Genomic DNA, 20,842 nt, shown 5'->3' on the forward strand with positions numbered 1-20,842 from the left:
GAGAGAGAGAGACTGAGACCAGGGAGCCCATGTGCTTAGGTAATGGTGGGATCTAGTTATACTGGGGCTAGAACCTGAGACTAGCAGCTTGAAACCTGACAGGGCGCTGTAAATCATGTAGGAACAAGGGCGGAGAGGGAAACAGAGCCCAGGAGGCGGCCAGTAGAACTAGAGGCTAGCGTGTCAGTTAGCTATCTTCTAGAAGGCCAGTAGAACTAGAGGCTAATGTGTCAGTTAGCTATCTACTAAAAGGCCAGTAGAACTAGAGGCTAATGTGTCAATTAGTTATCTACTAGAAGGCCAGTAGAACTAGAGGCTGATGTGTCAGTTAGCTATCTGCTACCCACACTTACCGGCACTGTCTCCTTCACTGCCTAGCCAGCACAGCAGGTACTAACATTACTGTATCATTCTCTTACTGGGTCACACAGACTTGAAGAAATTACTTGAAAAACTAGAGAAAAAACTAGAACAAATAGAGTGGACAACAGATACATCTTTGCTTGAGATTTTCTAGGCTAGGCTAGAGCTAGTTGCGCTGTCAGAGGGACCAGGGGTTGAATTGGGTAAAAAGGAGTTAGAAATGTACTCTCACTGTCTCATAGGGAGATAGAGGTTTAGTCACGGAACTCTCATTCAAAACTCATCTTGTAGAGTATGGTACCCATATTAGGGCAGCCTCAGTCTCAGCAGGTTGTCCTACTATGGACACCGTAATAGTCTAGAGCTACATTTTGAGGGAATTTGCAACACTTGTAATCAATGTAATCCCTTAATTGTAATAGAGCACTTAAGTCCCAGTCCTTCATCAAACATATAGTAAAAGGAAATGGTTTAATCAGACATATACGGTTGTTGATCATCAATGTTGGACAACTGCTACAATTTTACCTTCTGCAACCTCTTAAAGGGATATATTTAGTCCACATATGACACATACAAGTGAGCAAGTCTATGATGTCCTTGAAGTCAAGGGGACTAAATGACGAAACACACTGTGCCAACAAACAATTAAATGCTGTGGGTGTTCGTCCTATTGCCTCTGACCAGAACATCGGCCATCATTTTCTGTTCATTCATTGACGATTCTACGTGTCCCTGCATGTGGACACTTTACAAAGAGTCATCCTGCCACCTGTAATCGGACCCTAAAACTTAACTGTTACACTCAAATTGTTACCTATACACACATAATGATTAGGTGCATGTTAGGACACGTCTGCCAACACCTCTTGTAGTTAAACCCAGACAGCACGGGCCTCCTAAAATGGCCTACATTAACTAACGACTAACCAGTCCAATAGTGGACTGTCTCTCAGTATCTGATGCTGCTCCCTCATTTGGAAAAGTCCACAAAGTGCCTGTCTTCCTCTGCACAGCAATACCATTAACTCATTGTCAGGGTGGACCTTTACAGCATCTTTCAGATTGAGGCGTAGTCTCGTCTACAGTACAACCATGCATTATCACTAATGCAATTTGGCTTTAGTCTACTTACTGTAGTCTAGCCTCCTATTATAACCAATCACCTGTTCTCACTATTCTTGATGACTGGTCAAGTTTTCTTGCACTGGCCAGTGGAGGCTGGTGGAGGGAGAAATTGGGAGGATGTGCTCCCTAATTTTCCCCTCCCCCAGCCTCCACTGGAGTAGGAATGATACAACACTTTTGAATTGTATTTATTAAAGGTGCAACATGCAGAAATCGCTCCGCCATTTCCTGGTTGCTAATATTCTAATAGTTTGCATAATTTCATTTTATGTGACAAAACAAGCAGTCATTGTGTAGAGAATCATTGTACCATCTATACCGCTGTGAAATATATTTTCCATAAGCAAAAATATTGTATTTTGAGCTGTTTGAAGCTGGTGTACAAAACCGAAAGTAAAAGATGAAACATGAAACATCAGAACTGAAAGCATAGAAATAGCGCAGATAGAACAGATCTACCGCTTCTTAGACTTGCTTTCAACGGGAGTGGTGAGATCGCCCAAAAAGTTACATATTGCAGCTTTAAACTTTTATTTAACCAAGAAGACCCATTGAGGTCAGAGGGCAGCAGGTAGCCTAGCTGTTATAGCGTTGGGCCAGTAATCGAAAGGTTGCTAATTCGAATCCCCGAGCTGACAAGGTGAAAAATCTGTTGATCTGCCCTTGAGGAAAGCACTTAATCCTAAATGCTCCAGGATCGCTGATCCCTGGCCGTGAATCCACTCAGGGAGAGTTGGATATGCAAAAAAACACTTTTTATGTCACGTCTCACACTCGTACAGGTTACCTGCTAGTACATGCAGTGAAGCAGGACAAATATAAGCATTACCCTATTTGACCATTGAGGTCACAAGTGAGACCTGGCCAAAATGGATAGCTCAATGGATGATCCATGACGAGGGTGCTATTTCTCACTGTCTGTCGAACATCTTAACCTCTATGGGCTCGGTGGCACGTCACCGTCCCACTCCATTCAACAGCCAGTGGAAGAGCGTGGCGCGAAATACAAAACCTCAAAAATTCAATCATTTAAATTTTTCAAACATACGACTATTTTACACCATTTTAAAGACAAGACTCTCGTTAATCTATCCACATTGTCCGATTTCAAAACGGCTTTACAGCGAAAGCAAAACATTAGATTATGTTAGGAGAGTACATAGCCCCAAATAATCACACAGCCATTTTCAAAGCAAGCATATATGTCACATAAACCCAAAACCACAGCTAAATGAAGCACTAACCTTTGATGATCTTCATCAGATGACACTCCTAGGACATTATGTTATACAATACATGCATGTTTTGTTCAATCAAGTTCATATTTATATCAAAAAACAGCTTTTTACATTAGCATGTGATGTTCAGAACACCCAAAACTTCCAGTGAATTTACTAAATTACTCACCATAAACGTTGACAAAATACATAACAATTATTTTAAGAATTATAGATACAGACCTCCTTTATGCAATCACTATGTCAGATTTTAAAATAGCTTTTCGGCAAAAGCACATTTTGCAATATTCTGAGTACATAGCTCAGCCATCACGGCTAGCTATTTTGACACCCACCAACTTCGGGCTCACTAAACTCAGAATTACTATTAGAAAAATTGTATTACCTTTGCTGATCTTCGTCAGAATGCACTTCCAGGACTGCTACTTCCACAATAAATGTTGTTTTCGTTCCAAATAATCCATAGTTATGTCCAAATACCTCCGTTTTGTTCGTGCGTTCAGGTCACTATCCAAAGGGTAACGCGCGAGCGCATTTCAAGACAAAAAAATTCTAAATGTTCCTTTACCGTACTTAGAAGCATGTCAAACGCTGTTTAAAATCAATTTTCATGGTATTTTTCTCGTAAAATAGCAATAATATTCCAACCGGACAATAATGTATTCATTCAAAGAGAAAAAGAAAAAACAGCATGGTCGCGGGACTGCGCAATTCCAATCTCTTTGTCACTAGGCAGACCACTGACAAACTGTGCTAGTATACTCTGCTCAGAAACAGGAGACGCCTCAATCCGCTTTCTGAAGGCTTTAGAGAGCCAATGGAAGCCTTAGAAAGTGCAACGTAACCCCACGGATACTGTAGTTTCGAAAGGGACTACAAAGTCAACAACGCGGCCACTGCTAGCTAGCCTACTTTACCAGCCAGCAGTACTGTATCATTTTAGTCATTTTAGTCAATAAGTTGTCTTTGTCATAGTTTGTCATAGTTTGATAATTGTGTAGTTTAGAGTAATTATCGAGGTTAGCTAGCCAGCTATCTTCATCCGCCGCGCCACCGTTCTCCTACTTAGTCAACAACTGCTAGCGAGCTAGCCAACTTCTACCGACTAGCAGCACTGTAGAAACTAATACATTATAACGGAACGATCTGATTAGTGTAGTGTTAGCTAGCTACATAGTTGTCTTTGCTGTCTTTGTATCTAAGATAATTGTGTAGTTTAGAGTAATTATCGAGGTTAGCTAGCCAGGTTAGCTTGTCTTAGCTAGCTACATAGTTGCCTTGTAAGGTGTAGCACTGAAGCTATCGAGGTTGCCTGGCCAGCTACACTTTCAAACAAAGTCAACAACGCGGCCACTGCTAGCTAGCCTACCTTACCAGCCAGCAGTACTGTATCACTTTAGTCATTTTAGTCAATAAGTTGTCTTTGTCATAGTTTGTCATAGTTTGATAATTGTGTAGTTTAGAGTAATTATCGAGGTTAGCTGGCCAGCTATTTTCATCCCCCGCGACGCCATTTCCAAATCTAGCCAACTATTACCGACGAGCAGCATTGTAGAAACTAAATACATTACAAAGGAACGTCTTGATTAGTGTTATGTTAGCTAGCTACATAGCTGCCTTTGTATCATGATAAGGTGTAGCACTGAAACTATCAAGGTTACCTAGCCAGCTACACTTTCAAACAAAGTCAACAACGCAGCCACTGCTAGCTAGCCTACTTCACCAGCCAGCAGTACTGTATCATTTTAATCATTTTAGTCAAAAGATTTTTGCAACGTAAGCTAACTTTCTGAACATTCGAGACGTGTAGTCCACTTGTCATTCCAATCTCCTTTGCATTAGCGTAGCCTCTTCTGTAGCCTGTCAACTATGTGTCTGTCTATCCCTGTTCTCTCCGCTCTGCACAGGCCATACAAACGCTTCACACCGCGTGGCCGCTGCCCCTCTAACCTGGTGGTCCCAGCGTCAGCCTATGCTACTCCTCCCTGCGGACCTGGCATCCTTTCACTCCCTCCTCTCTACATTTTCCTCTTCTGTCTCTGCTGCTAAAGCCACTTTCTACCACTCTAAATTCCAAGCATCTGCCTCTAACCCTAGGAAGCTCTTTGCAACCTTCTCCTCCCTCCTGAATCCTCCATCCCCGTCCCCCCCTCCTCCTTCTCTGCGGATGACTTTGTCAACCATTTTGAAAAGAAGGTCGACGACATCCGATCCTCGTTTGCTAAGTCAAACGACACCGCTGGTCCTGCTCACACTGCCCTGCCCTGTGCTTTGATCTCTTTCTCCCCTCTCTCTCCAGATGAAATCTTGCGTCTTGTGACGGCCGGCCGGCCGCCCAACAACCTGCCCGCTTGACTATCCCCTCCTCTCTTCTCCAGACCATTTCCGGAGACCTTCTCCCTTACCTCACCTCGCTCATCAACTCATCCTTGACCGCTGGCTACGTCCCTTCCGTCTTCAAGAGAGCGAGAGTTGCACCCCTTCTGAAAAAACCTACACTCGATCCCTCCGATGTCAACAACTACAGACCAGTATCCCTTCTTTCTTTTCTCTCCAAAACTCTTGAACGTGCCGTCCTTGGCCAGCTCTCCTGCTATCTCTCTCAGAATGACCTTCTTGATCCAAATCAGTCAGGCTTCAAGACTGGTCATTCAACTGAGACTGCTCTTCTCTGTGTCACGGAGGCTCTCCGCACTGCTATAGCTAACTCTCTCTCCTCTGCTCTCATCCTTCTAGACCTATCTGCTGCCTTTAATACTGTGAACCATCAGATCCTCCTCTCCACCCTCTCCGAGTTGGGCATCTCCGGCGCGGCCCACGCTTGGATTGCGTCCTACCTGACAGGTCGCTCCTACCAGGTGGCGTGGCGAGAATCTGTCTCCGCACCACGTGCTCTCACCACTGGTGTCCCCCAGGGCTCTGTTCTAGGCCCTCTCCTATTCTCGCTATACACCAAGTCACTTGGCTCTGTCATATCCTCACATGGTCTCTCCTATCATTGCTATGCAGACGACACACAATTAATCTTCTCCTTTCCCCCTTCTGATAACCAGGTGGCGAATCGCATCTCTGCATGTCTGGCAGACATATCAGTGTGGATGACGGATCACCACCTCAAGCTGAACATCAGCAAGACGGAGCTGCTCTTCCTCCCGGGGAAGGACTGCCCGTTCCATGATCTCGCCATCACGGTTGACAACTCCATTGTGTCCTCCTCCCAGAGTGCTAAGAACCTTGGCGTGACCCTGGACAACACCCTGTCGTTCTCCACTAACATCAAGGCGGTGACCCGATCCTGAAGGTTCATGCTCTACAACATTCGCAGAGTACGACCCTGCCTCACACAGGAAGCGGCGCAGGTCCTAATCCAGGCACTTGTCATCTCCCATCTGGATTACTGCAACTCGCTGTTGGCTGGGCTCACTGCCTGTGCCATTAAACCCCTACAACTCATCCAGAACGCCGCAGCCCGTCTGGTGTTCAACCTTCCCAAGTTCTCTCACGTCACCCCGCTCCTCCGCTCTCTCCACTGGCTTCCAGTTGAAGCTCGCATCCGCTACAAGACCATGGGGCTTGCCTACAGAGCTGTGAGGGGAACGGCACCTCCGTACCTTCAGGCTCTGATCAGGCCCTACACCCAAACAAGGGCACTGCGTTCATCCACCTCTGGCCTGCTCGCCTCCCTACCTCTGAGGAAGCACAGTTCCCGCTCAGCCCAGTCAAAACTGTTCGCTGCTCCGGCACCCCAATGGTGGAACAAGCTCCCTCACGACGCCAGGACGGCGGAGTCAATCACCACCTTCCGGAGACACCTGAAACCCCACCTCTTCAAGGAATACCTAGGATAGCATAAAGTAATCCTCCTAACCCCCCCCTAAAGGATTTAGATGCACTATTGTAAAGTGGTTGTTCCACTGGATATCATAAGGTGAATGTACCAATTTGTAAGTCACTCTGGATAAGAGCGTCTGCTAAATGACTTAAATGTAAATGTAAATGGACTAGAAAGAAGAACTACAATTTCTCAGACAGGCCACTTCCTGCTTGGATTTTTCTCGGGTTTTTGCCTGCCATATGAGTTCTGTTATACTCACAGACACCATTCAAACAGTTTTAGAAACGTCAGAGTGTTTTCTATCCAAATCTACTAATAATATGCATATTCTCATTTCTGGGAAAGAGTAGTAACCAGTTTAAATCGGATACATTTTTATCCGGCCATGAAAATACTGCCCCCTAGCCCAGACAGGTTAACAAAGCAGGACTAAAGCATTGTGATAAAAAAAGAGGCAGTGCTGTCGTCCGTTGCGTTATACATGGGATCCTACACGGAGCTCACTGAGCCCATTGAGTCATTCTAACACGCTGGCTGAAACTTTTATGGCGTTCATCCCTGTATAGACAAGTATCAGGTGACTTCGACAAACTAGATTGGTTCCCAATAGAGACAAAGAGGAATAGCATGAGACAAGAGAGAACAAATAAAATCTATGTTTTTCTAAATGTTGCGCAGCACTGACTGAGTAAACAGTGACTAGGGAACTTGCACATTGCAGGGGGACTTGAACGTCCACCTCCATGGGTATCCGTGAGTATTGCTTGTTTCATTCCCACCAGCCACCGCATGAATTTGTTATCAGCGGTGGAGGATGGGGTGCGCATTAAAGTTTCAGATAGACTTAATCAGTAAGGTGAGGTATGACCTTTTTTGGTGACAATGAGGCGAAGGCATAAATTATTGAACCATTGCCTGTGAGACAAGCAAGGACTGTATAGGTTGTGTCAGAGTCGGACCAAGTCTCTTCAGACCTACGTCCAGGCCTAATGCATTGTGTCAAGTCCAGGGCCTGTGTGTGCTCGGTAGACCAACTTATCCCATCTCGTAAATGTATTTTGGTCAACATTAGCCTACACTTACAAGCATCATTGGAGAAGCCAGTCAAATCTCCCTGAAGGGCAGGCTTGAGTTTCAACCTACTAACCCTAGACAGGGAATCAGGCACATGGATCATAGGGGTCAGGACCGATAAAATGCTGTTTGGTTGTGTTGGGTTTTCAGATTCAGAACTTTCAGGTAGAAATTATATAATTTGATATTGTGCCTCATAACCCTACAATAATATAGATCGCATCACAATATCAAATGATCAATTTTCTTTAAAGTTCCCCTTTAACTTGAAGCACATAGAAATGTGTAACTTCAAATCAGTAACTTGAACCAATTAAACATTTCAGCTGTAAAAGCTGCATGTGCAGCAGACACAATTCAAACTTGGCTGTTTTCAAAAGTTTCAGTCTGTGTTTTTATGGGGGAATTGAAAGCATCTTTCAGCCTATAAATACACATACAACTCAAGACTTCATTCCCCTTTATAAACCATATTTCTTGGATCTTCACAGAAATCCCCTCATTGCTGCTATGTGATCCAAGGGCCTTCAAAAGCGGGGCTGCCGCCAGTTGCCCATCCCTGGCCTAGATTTAGCCAAAATTACGTTATCTAAGAAACAAACAATAATCTAGTTGCTGTTTTAATACTGTACAACTGAACACATGTAGGATATGTGTAGATTACCCTTTTCTTTAATTTGTCTCCGCAAAATATTGTAGGAAAAGCCCAGCGTAAACTGAATACACTAAAGTCCAAATAACATTTCATGTCATGCTATTTAATCTAAAGTCAAACAAACATCGTTCAGTGAGCCACATCCATCCACCTTTGTATCAGCAAAGGATCTTGTTTGCTGACTGACATTTTCTCCACATTTGCACTGTCTGTGTCTACTGGGCATTATCTCACCATCACAGTTGCCTCTCTCTCCCTCCCGCTGCCCTTGAGCCATGATAATCGGCAGAGGATGGGGTGCACATTAAAGTTTCAAACAGACTTAATCAGTAAGGTGAGCCTGACACTCTTTTCTTGGTATGAAATTTTGGTGACAATGAAGCGAAGGCATCAATTATTGAACTGTTGCCTGTGAGGCAAGCAAGGACTGTATAGGCTGAGTTGGAGACGGACCAGGCCTCTTCAGTCCTAGGTCCAGGCCTAATGCATGGTGTCAAGTCCCCGGGACTATATGTGTCCTCCCAGTAGACCCACTTATCTCATCTCCTAAATGTCTTTTGGTCAACAACATTAGCCTACATTTCCCAGCATCATTGGAGGAGCCAGTCACATCTCCCTGGAGGGCAGACTTTGAGTTTCAACCTACTAACCCTTGACAGGGGGCTTGTTCAACATTGCAGCTGACAGTGCAGGTGACTGCCAACTGACTGATCTACAAATCCCCAATTGCATCATAAATAACTAGTCATTATTATTTGTAGATCAGTCAGTCACCATTTACCCACAATGCATTATGGATTTGATGCTCTCGAACATGGCCACTGTCTTTTGATCAACATTAACCTACATTTCACAGCATCATTGGAGGACCCAGTCAAATCTCCCTGGAGGGCAGGCTCTAGTTTCAACCTACTAACCCTAGACAGGGAATCAGGCACATGGATCGTAGGGGTCAGGACAGATAAAATGCTGTTTGGTTGTATTGGGTTTTCAGATTCAGAACTTTCAGGTAGAAATTATATAATTTGATATTGTGCCTCATAACCCTACAATAATATAGATCGCATCACAATATCAAATGATACATTTTCATTAAAGTTCCCCTTTAACTTGAAGCACATAGAAATGTGTAACTTCAAATCAGTAACTTGAACCAATTAAACATTTCAGCTGTAAAAGCTGCATGAGCAGCAGGTACAATTCAAACGTGGCTGTTTTCAAGCGCTTCAGTTCGTCTGTGCTTTAATGCGGGAATTGATAGCATCTTTCACAGCCTATAAAGACGAATAAAACTCAAGGGTTCATAACCTTTTGTTAACCATATTGCTTGGATCTTCACAGAAATCCCCTCAGTGATGCTATAAGTGGCTTTAACCTATTAGCCTTTTGGTGCGTTGTATTGAATACTTTGATACCATGCCAAAATCCCAAAGTATCCCTTTAAATCTGTCCTTACAGTGTGTGCACACATACAGACACAAAACCCTCTCTTTAGGCTGTCATAATCACAGACTACTGACCAAAATGTGTATCTGGAACAAAAACATGAATGAATCCTAGCTCAGTGTTTTACATAGAGTAACAACAACATTGTTGACCTCGGCCAGTGAGAGAGACTACAGTCTTCTATAATGTAGGACAGAGGGCTATGCTTTTATTGAAGATATTTGAGAATGATTACCCTAGATTTAGCCACAATTACATTATCTGAGAACAAACAATAATCTAATCGCTGTGTTAATACAACTAGAGGTGCGTAGAACAGGCTCCAACTACATGTGTGGATTAGCCTTTTTTGTCATTTGTCTCCGCAATATATTGTAGAAAATATATTTATTGTCATGCTTTTGAATCTAAAGTCAAACAAACATTGTTCAGTGAGGCACATCCATCCACCTTTGTATCAGCAAAGGATCTTGTTTGCTGACTGACATTTCCCCCACATTTGCTCTGTCTGTGTCTACTGGCCATTATCTCACCATCACAGTTGCCTCTCTCTCTCCCGCTGCCCTTGAGCCATGATAATCTGCCTGTCACATGATCTTGTTCCCCTGTCCCCATGCAGCAGGCCAAGCAGTTCTAGGTCCTGTTCATTGGGGCATGCAAAGGAAAACATTTTTGCAACAGAAAAGGGAACTAAGCATTTACCATTGGACAGGTTCAGTCTGTTTTCTTCTGTTTGGGGATTAATGACCATGACCCTGTTGTGTTCCATTTCCTTTCTGTTTATCAGTCATGGCTGCTGACCCAACAGGGGTCACCGCTCGGTTCCATTGTGTTCCCCACCCGGCAGCTTGTGTTACCCACTGGCTTCCCCAACCTTGTCCCCCTCCCCCCGACCTGCACTTCCCCGAGCACTTACAGTATAAGGTCGCAGATTGAAAGGCAAGTCACAGAAGATGACTCTATTGCTGTGTCTCTCTTTCTTTCTTTCACACTGCACGCATGTATGCACACACACACACACACACACACACACACACACACACGCGCACACACATGCACACACACACACACCATTCTTTTCTTCTCTGTGTGCGTCTCCTGTGGTCCTGGAGAGCAGGTACCTGGGAGATTCCCTCTGATAAGGTGGTGTGAACCTTTGAAATAAAGAGTACAGCCCACTGTCCTACTGTAAGTGATGTACTGTATGTCATAGACTGTTTCTCTCTGTTACCGCACGGCAAGCCGTACCGGAGAGCGCCACGTCTAGGTCCAAAAGGCTTCTTAACAGCTTCTACCCTCAAGACATAACACTCATGGACAGCTAATCAAGGGGCTACCCAGACCCCTCTTTTATGCTGCTGCTACTCTGTTTATTATCTATGGTTTGTCACTTTAACTCTACCTACATGTACATTTTACCTCAATTACCTAGACTAACCCGTACCATCGCACCTTAACTCTGTACCCCCTGTATATAGCCTCGTTATTGTTATTTTACTGCCGCTGTTTAATCATGCTTACTTTTCTATTTTTCTTAAAACTTCTTAAAGCATTGTTGGTTAAGGGCTTGTAAGTAAGCATTTCACTGTAAGCGCTACACCTGGTGTATTCGGCGCATGTGACAAATAAAATGTTATTTGATTAGATTTTTTATTTGATTTTATGTTTGGACTGATTGACATGTATCAGGCTTATATACTGTAGTTGTTGTAGTAACTTCCTGGTCAAATCTAGCGTACAACTAGAAATGTCTGGCTTGGTCCCATTGCTGCACTCTAATTACAGAACAGTGTAGTGGCATGCCCATAATTTCATTAGAGATTAAATACAGTTTGAGAGGGCAGCAGCTGGTGAATGAGTAGCCAGGTGTGGGTTTGTAGGGTTTGGTGTTATGGTGCTCCCGTGTCCTTAGAAGCCCATCTAAACAGACTGTTGGGAACAGGTCAGGAATGGGATGGGTAGAGAACACAGAGACAGACTGTTGGGAACAGGTCAGGAATGGGATGGGTAGAGAACACAGAGACAGACTGTTGGGAACAGGTCAGGAATGAGATGGGTAGAGAACACAGAGACAGACTGTTGGGAACAGGTCAGGAATGAGATGGGTAGAGAACACAGAGACAGACTGTTGGGAACAGGTCAGGAATGAGATGGGTAGAGAACACAGAGACAGACTGTTGGGAACAGGTCAGGAATGAGATGGGTAGAGAACACAGAGACAGACTGTTGGGAACAGGTCAGGAATGAGATGGGTAGAGAACACAGAGACAGACTGTTGGGAACAGGTCAGGAATGAGATGGGTAGAGAACACAGAGACAGACTGTTGGGAACAGGTCAGGAATGAGATGGGTAGAGAACACAGAGACAGACTGTTGGGAACAGGTCAGGAATGAGATGGGTAGAGAACACAGAGACAGACTGTTGGCAACAGGTCAGGAATGAGATGGGTAGAGAACACAGAGACAGACTGTTGGGAACAGGTCAGGAATGAAATGGGTAGAGAACACAGAGACTGACTGTTGGGAACAGGTCAGGAATGAGATGGGTAGAGAACACAGAGACAGACTGTTGGGAACAGGTCAGGAATGAGATGGGTAGAGAACACAGAGACAGACTGTTGGGAACAGGTCAGGAATGGGATGGGTAGAGAACACAGAGACAGACTGTTGGGAACAGGTCAGGAATGAGATGGGTAGAGAACACAGAGACAGACTGTTGGGAACAGGTCAGGAATGAGATGGGTAGAGAACACAGAGACAGACTGTTGGGAACAGGACAGGAATGGGATGGGCAGAGAACACAGAGACAGACTGTTGTGAACAGGTCTGGAATGGGATGGGTTGAGAACACAGAGACAGACTGTTGGGAACAGGTCAGGAATGAGATGGGTAGAGAACACAGAGACAGACTGTTGGGAACAGGTCAGGAATGAGATGGGTAGAGAACACAGAGACAGACTGTTGGGAACAGGTCAGGAATGAGATGGGTAGAGAACACAGAGACAGACTGTTGGGAACAGGTCAGGAATGAGATGGGTAGAGAACACAGAGACAGACTGTTGGGAACAGGTCAGGAATGAGATGGGTAGAGAACACAGAGACAGACTGTTGGGAACAGGTCAGGAATGAGATGGGCAGAGAACACAGAGACAGACTGTTGGGAACAGGTCAGGAATGAGATGGGTAGAGAACACAGAGACAGACTGTTGGGAACAGGTCAGGAATGAGATGGGTAGAGAACACAGAGACAGACTGTTGGGAACAGGTCAGGAATGAGATGGGTAGAGAACACAGAGACAGACTGTTGGGAACAGGTCAGGAATGAGATGGGCAGAGAACACAGAGACAGACTGTTGGGAACAGGTCAGGAATGAGATGGGTAGAGAACACAGAGACAGACTGTTGGCAACAGGTCAGGAATGAGATGGGTAGAGAACACAGAGACAGACTGTTGGGAACAGGTCAGGAATGAGATGGGTAGAGAACACAGAGACAGACTGTTGGGAACAGGTCAGGAATGAGATGGGCAGAGAACACAGAGACAGACTGTTGGGAACAGGTCAGGAATGAGATGGGTAGAGAACACAGAGACAGACTGTTGGGAACAGGTCAGGAATGAGATGGGTAGAGAACACAGAGACAGACTGTTGGGAACAGGTCAGGAATGAGATGGGTAGAGAACACGTGTGTTATAACATGATGTGGTAGTCCTCTCTTTTCCTAATGGTGCTTTATTATTTTACTGTACAAGTCCTTGTTATTATTATTTTATGCCATTCTACAGTCTACCAGAACATGATCAGTTATTTTAATATTACTGTATTTGAGATAAGAACCAGAAATTATCCATTATTACCACATACTGTACTTTTGCATATATAAGGCAAATTACAGGACTGAAAAAGCATTAACCATGTTTTCTTGACATCTTGTGTCACGGTTGTCGTCTGGAATGGAGGACCAAAATGTAGCAGGAATGTGGATGCTCATCTTAATTTATTTATAAAATAAAGTGAACACCAAAATAATAAACACGGAAAAATGCACAAACAACAAAACAGTCTTGTCATGCTTACATTCGCAAAACAAGAGACAATCTCCCACAAACACTACACCAAACAATTACCCATATATAGGACTCTCAATCAGAGGCAACGAGAAAGCACCTGCCTCCAATTGAGAGTCCAACCCCCCATCAACCTAAACACAGAAATACAACAAACCAGAAAGAACATAGAAATACAAAACATAGAACATAGACCAAAACCCAGAAATAATAAATCAAATACCCCACGACACAAATCACCACCCCGAACCACATAAACAAAACACCCCCTGCCATGTCCTGACCAAACTACAATAACAAATAACCCTTATACTGGTCAGGACGTGACATCTTGTGTCTGCGAATTAGTTATATGTACAGTCACAGGACCTAACAGATACTCCCCGTGTAAAGCAGGTCCCCGGCAGGTAATGGGAGCATGGTTGAAATGCCAAGGCAAATTGCCAGCAGGAATGAAGTCTGATGAAGCATGGTGCCCAAGCCAGTGTCTATTGTAGCCCACATGCAGAATACCGCAGTGTGTCTGGCACTGGGTCTCTAATGGTCTGGTACTCTGGTTGTCTCAATACAAGGGTGGGAACTATGTTCTGTCAACGGCTGCTCTCTATAATGACCAGGTTCTTGCCTCAATGTTGAGGTTTCTGAGCAAAAACGTGTCATTTAATGGCGAGGCTCTAATATTTGGGTGTCTGCTTTACTGTAATACAGGGTGTTGTTTCTTTGTGGTTACTAGTTCTAATCCAATGTGCCTCTTAAATGCAGAGATGAAGGTAAATGCATGCAGGTGCACAGAGCAGTGACAAGTTCTCACAAGTAATCATTTATCTTTGAGTGTCAACACTGCTTGTAGGTACAAACCTAATCAAAGAGCGTCTCACGCCTACTGTATCTGTTAAGCAAATGATACACAATAACATAGAATTGAACTGTCTCACACCGTGTCAATACAATTTTGGGCCAAATCCTAACAATTCAACACAAATCATGTATTGAGGTCTGGGGGAGATTGACGTGAATCCTGTGCACATACAGGGTCTTCAAGGATTCGGTCCTGTGTGCATTGCTCTCCTATCGGTGGCCCTATAAATCAAATCAAATCACATTTTATTGGGCACATACACATGGTTAGCAGATGTTATTGCGAGTGTAGCGAAATGCTTGTGCTTCTAGTTCCGACTGTGTAGTAATATCTAACATGTAATCTAACAATTCCACAACAACTACCTTATACACACAAATCTAAGTAAAGGGATGGAATAAGAATATGTACATGTAAATATATGGATGAGCAATGACCGAGCGGCATTGGCAAGAAGCGGTAGATGGTATAAAATACAGTATATACATATGAGATGAGTAATGCATATATACCATTCTACTAAGTATGTCAGACAGCTTTATTACAAAGCTTAGGTCAGGTGTCACACGACCCTGCCATGGTGACCCTCAGGTGTCTATAAAGGTCACCTCCTCAGGTCCCCCCCAATCACACACACACTGTCCCACTTCTCTTCACATCCAACTTGTCTGTAATCAACCCACTGCTGATTGTTGCTGAATTAGATAAGGTGAAGAAAAGCCTAAATGAAATGTTTTAGACAGGTGTCATGACGTTACCCTGTTGGGTGAGGTTTATGACCCGTCAGACACGACACGGGTAAGGATGTTACTCAGACTGCTTACCGAGAGGAACGATTTGCTGTGTGCAAGATTAAAATCAGTATGTGAATTTACATGTCAAAATGTTCCCACTGAGATTTTAACTTGGGAACACACTTCCTAAGGATTCCCCCCAATTCTAGCGCCAGTCTGTTTGTGCTATCATACCAGGTCCGTGTCACTTACTGTGATGCCAAACCGTTTGGCTTGACAAGGACAGAAATGGAGTAGGCAACAGCACAAACAGATCTGGGACCAGGCTACCATAATTCCACCTGGGATTATACTGTCACTGGCTATTGTTACACTTTCTTCTTGAGACCCAATTCAATCTTATCTTTCAAGAGCTTCTGTTATGCAGGAATTATGTTTTGTATAGATATAATGAAATGCTTTGAGACTGTGAACTTAAAATATTTAATATTAATTATATTTTATATAAGTTCACAGTCTCAAGGCATTTCATTACGTCTGTACAAAACAAGAGCCACTGAGACTGAAACAACTCCTGGCGAGACTGTCCTAATATGGACACTGTACTGTACAATACCGTGCACACTGTCCAATAGGGTTATCACATTGTATGGCATATTATAGCAACACTGTGTGGCATTATTTCAGGACAATTCATATTTGAGTAAAAAGTCAATAACCAAGGAGGAGATTTTAGAATGCATTTTATTATTTTATTTTCTCAGTAATTTGGTAAGTGATACATTTTGGGCAATAATATAATGACCTGTCTAAAACGTATGTAAAAAGCAAAAATAAAAATCGGTGAGTTGTAGATAGTCTGAACCGGAGGCTTGCAAAAAAAGAAGAAATGTTTCCAAATAGATTGACAGATGTAAAACTAAAGTTATAAATCCTAGCGCTGCAGTGGGGCGAGGAGAAAGAGTTATGGAGGGTGTTGTACAGGTATTCAGGATAGGACCATGGCCTGGAACTCTGTGGGGAGAAAGGAAAGACAGGAAGATAAATAATTAGCCAGAACATGAGAGAGAAAAGACACGTTAGATTTGGCTCTGTGGTTTGGGACATAGTGACATCTCAACTAACTCAATGAATGTATTTGGGACATAGTGACATCTCAACTAACTCAATGAATGAATTTGGGACATAGTGACATCTCAACGAACTCAATTAATGTATTTGGGACATAGTGACATCTCAACTAACTCAATGAATGAATTTGGGACATGGTGACATCTCAACTAACTCAATGAATGAATTTGGGACATAGTGACATCTCAACGAACTCAATTAATGTATTTGGGACATAGTGACATCTCAACTAACTCAATGAATGAATTTGGGACATAGTGACATCTCAACGAACTCAATTAATGTATTTGGGACATAGTGACATCTCAACTAACTCAATGAATGAATTTGGGACATGGTGACATCTCAACTAACTCAATGAATGAATTTGGGACATAGTGACATCTCAACGAACTCAATTAATGTATTTGGGACATAGTGACATCTCAACTAACTCAATGAATGAATTTGGGACATAGTGACATCTCAACGAACTCAATGAATGAATTTGGGACATAGTGGCATCTCAACTAACTCAATGAATGAATTTGGGACATAGTGACATCTCAACCAACCCAAGGAATCATTGCAAGAATGCACATTTGGGAATAGTTTACCAAGATACTACACTATATATTGTAATTGAGACTGCAATTGACAGAGGAGGTTCAATGTAGAACTGTAAAAAGTATTTATATTACCCATTGGCAATTACCATTCTGTAATCTGCTTACTATCATAATGCAACCAGATTCAGAACTACACAATCTCAACTGATTTGGTATCGAATGAGATCACTCCTTCAAACTTCCATCAACATAATCAAACATCACTCTCATCCACCTCTTCATCGCCATCATCATCAACAACAACATCATCGTTATCATTTTCATCATCATCATCACCAAACTAGTGTAAGATACACACCATCTGCTCCAATCATGCCGTCGCTGTCATCATCAGCAGCAGACATGAAGGCCTTGGTCTCTTTTTCAGTCAGGACACGGGCCCCGGGGTTGAACCGCTGGAGGAAGAATCTGAGACGCACACACACACACACACACCGAGACCACTAACATACCGTGCTTACTTTGACAGGGCTATTCTACACAGTTGCCATGACCGACAATTCACCACTCTGCAGCAGAACCCTTCAGATATTCAGGAAGTAGTATTGTCTGGGTTACAAAGAAAAACCAATCAGACATTAATGATGAATGGACGAATGGATATTGTTTTATCCATATATCTTAGACAAACTATGGTGGTCACCCTTTTAAAAGACGATTTTAACCTCAGGATCTGGAAAAAATAACAAATAAAACAACTTTAGGAGTTGTAGAGGACATGCTTACTGAAAGCAGGCTTAATATGCCATCATTACAGTGCAAAAGGCTATGACCTATGACCCCCCAGGACTCATGAATGAACAAAATAATGACAATTGACCATCTCTTGATGGGGGCGCACTAGTAAAGATGTGCTAGTTTACAAAGTCTATCTTCAAGAAGTAGCATGAGGCAGAACTGAGCAATTTCCTCTAGATGGGCCAGCTGCAAAGTCAAAATTGTCTATATTGTAAAAATGCATAAAAACAAATATTTGCTTTTAGGGCCTCCCGAGTGGCGCAGTGGTCTAAGGCACTGCATCGCAGTGCTAGCTGCATTACTACAGATCCTGAATCGATACCGGGCTGTGTCGCAGCCGGTCGCAACCGGGAGACCCATGAGGGTGACGCACAATTGGCCCAGCGTCGTCCGGGTTAGGGGAAGGTTTGGCCGGCCGGGATGTCCTTGTCCCATCTCGCTCTAGCGACTCCTGTGGCAGGCCGGGTGCATGCACGCTGATATGGTCGCCAGGTGTACGATGTTTCCTCCGACACATTGGTGCGGCTGGCTTCCGGGTTAAGCGAGCAGTGTGTCAAGAAACAGTGCGGCTTGCGGGGTTGTGTTTCGGAGGATGCACAGCTCTGGACCTTTGCCTCTCCCGAGTCCGTACGGGAGTTGCAGTGATCGGACAAGACTTTAACTACCAATTGAATATGACGAAATTCGGGAGAAAAAGGGGTAAAAAAAAAAAAAAAAAAAAATTAGCTTTTTGTCTTGATTTAAGGTTAGGGTTAGGCATTAGGGTTAGCAGTGTGGTAGGGTAAAGGTTAGAGTTAGGTTTAAAATCAGATTTTATGACTTTGTGGCTGTGCAAGCTAGTGACCACTGCAGAGCTGTCTCCAGAACAAGATTCTTGACAAAAAACACTAACCTGTGCAAAATGACAGGTAGCCTAACACGTTTAGGGCCTACAGAGGATACATTTTGATATAGGCCTATGCGGCATCAAGAAGAATATATAGGCTATTTTCTTTAGGCCTAAATATTGTAGTAGAAAAAACACAAAGATTGTAGTTTATCACTAACTAAAAGTCCAACAATTGTAGCCGACTCACTTGAGTTCCTCCTCCTCAATGAAGCCGCTGGCGTCGTTGTCCAGGATCCCGAAGACTTTCTTCACCTCCGCGGGACTCTTTTTGGTCAAGCCACACTGCTGGAAGAACTTCTTGCAGTTAAAGGAGTCCGGTGCTGATGGGGTAAGGATGACATGAGAAAAAATGAACAGCCGTGTTCGGCCTTAGCTCTGGTACAGGTCGTTAACGAGGAAGTGAGGGTAGGAAGTGGAGGTAGGGCTTGTGGAAGAACGCGGACACTAACCCAAACCTTTAACCTTTTAGCCACCTCTCCACTTATCTAGAATTCATTACATATCATATGTTTTGCGAATTCTTAACATATTGTACATTTTGCAAGTTTGTAACATATTGTACATTTTGCAAGTTTGTAACATATAACACGAATTGCAATTAGTAACATATCATATGAAATAGTTGATGGACATCCACAAATGAATGCATACAATACGAAACGTAATAATAATATGAAATGCTCTGAGACCAGGTTGCAGCTGATTCAAATAACCTACTAATCTGTTAAATCTAGTCTAGTTCACTCATAGGCACATCACATTTTGATTTATTCAAAAACTCCATTTAAATTAAGACAATTGTTTGCATTATAATTCATCCTGATACATTTAGGGACTAAAAACCTGACAGAGACAACGGCTGTCTATTCTGTCCTAAATGCTTCTGGAGGGTTTCCTGTCCGTTTCCGTAGCCTAAATGTGTTTCCTGTAAAATAGGCCTCATTTTGATCCACCTAAGTAGGCCTATACTTCTGTTTTTTGTTTGACATCAACAATGCACTACCTTATTTTACTTTATTTAGTGTAGTGAATCTGCCCATAGCCTAGGCTACCACTAATGCGGTGAAGGAATCTAATGAAGAAAGCAATAATGATATGAGTGGAAGATGATACCTTGGCAGTCCTTCATAGCAGCGTCTATTGCATCAGCGGAAAGGATAGATGAGAGCGACATTTTAATCCTGTCGAATGAACAAAAGTGGTGAATTATTAACACATTTAGTCAGGTAGGCTAAACAGCAATGCGTGCTTCTTCTTTGAAGACAAGGAGTTGGTTTGACTGGTGCAGAATATTATAATTATTTGGATAGCATATTTTAAGCACAGTTTCAGAGGCCTATAAAACATAGCCAATAATTGTGACACGCATATAGCCTAAGGTCTATTGATTCAGCTCATGCACATAACAGTAGTGTTGACATAATTTCTCAGTAATTCCCCTGAGCCTATTGCTTGATCTGAGCTAGGTAGGCCTACTCCAAATACCACTACTGGTAAATTATCTTTAGTCTGCCATTAGACTCATCTTGGTCGGAATCAATATACTGAAACCCTGTAAAAAGTATTTGCTAAAACGGATAGCAAAGAATGAATTAGATACTTCCTTTAAAGAAAATATGGCACAACTTTGTCTAATATGTTGTTACCGAATCCTTTGTCTAAACATTAAAGCCAAGTAAACTTCTAATTATAAACACAAACGAAGCGAATGATAAAAAAAGACAACAGTCTATATCCCTCAAAGTGGCAGAGAATGACTCCGCTGAGTTCAGTTCAGAGCGCAAAGTCAACTTACCGCGTTGAGGTTCTTGCCCGGTCGTTGATCCAAAAGAGAGGAGTAAGGCTATGTGGTGACTGGTGTCCGTCAGAGACGATTTATATAGGTCTGATTGAGGTGACAATAGGGAATGCTTGAATTACCTGTCTGGGTATCAAATTGTAACTACCCGCCCCTGATCAAATGTCTTCCCTAACTAATTAACCTTTACCCTTTATAACGCCCATGAGCAGGAGACTGACTACTGTGGACATCAGTGACGCCCTTGTAAATGGCAAATTAAGTCATCAGTGCATTATTC

The 20,842-nt window shown here is 43.1% G+C and overlaps 1 protein-coding gene across 1 annotated transcript; it reads right to left on the reverse strand.

The window, feature by feature from the left end:
• Positions 1 to 16,124: 16,124 nt before the first annotated feature.
• On the reverse strand, positions 16,125 to 20,842 carry LOC115171690 (parvalbumin, thymic CPV3). Its single transcript, XM_029728731.1, has 5 exons — positions 20,560 to 20,842; positions 19,878 to 19,945; positions 18,952 to 19,084; positions 17,436 to 17,545; positions 16,125 to 16,412 (listed from the first exon to the last, which is right to left on the reverse strand). The coding sequence occupies exons 2-5, from the start codon at positions 19,936 to 19,938 to the stop codon at positions 16,387 to 16,389; spliced, it is 330 nt and encodes a 109-aa protein (XP_029584591.1). The 5' UTR covers positions 19,939 to 19,945; positions 20,560 to 20,842; the 3' UTR covers positions 16,125 to 16,386.

The sequence above is a fragment of the Salmo trutta genome, chromosome 32 (genome assembly GCF_901001165.1).
Source record: "Salmo trutta chromosome 32, fSalTru1.1, whole genome shotgun sequence".
Taxonomy (NCBI): domain Eukaryota; kingdom Metazoa; phylum Chordata; class Actinopteri; order Salmoniformes; family Salmonidae; genus Salmo; species Salmo trutta.

What these genes read in the sequence shown, in the direction of transcription:
- LOC115171690 (XM_029728731.1), bottom strand. Translation starts at nt 19,938, where the DNA reads ATGTCGCTCTCATCTATCCTTTCCGCTGATGCAATAGACGCTGCTATG. An exon ending in TGCTATGAAGGACTGCCAAG is followed by an intron (nt 19,085 to 19,877) that starts GTATCATCTTCC and finishes TTACCCCATCAG; the next exon opens with CACCGGACTCCTTTAACTGC. An exon ending in CGGCATGATTGGAGCAGATG is followed by an intron (nt 16,413 to 17,435) that starts GTGTGTATCTTA and finishes TTCTCCCCACAG; the next exon opens with AGTTCCAGGCCATGGTCCTA.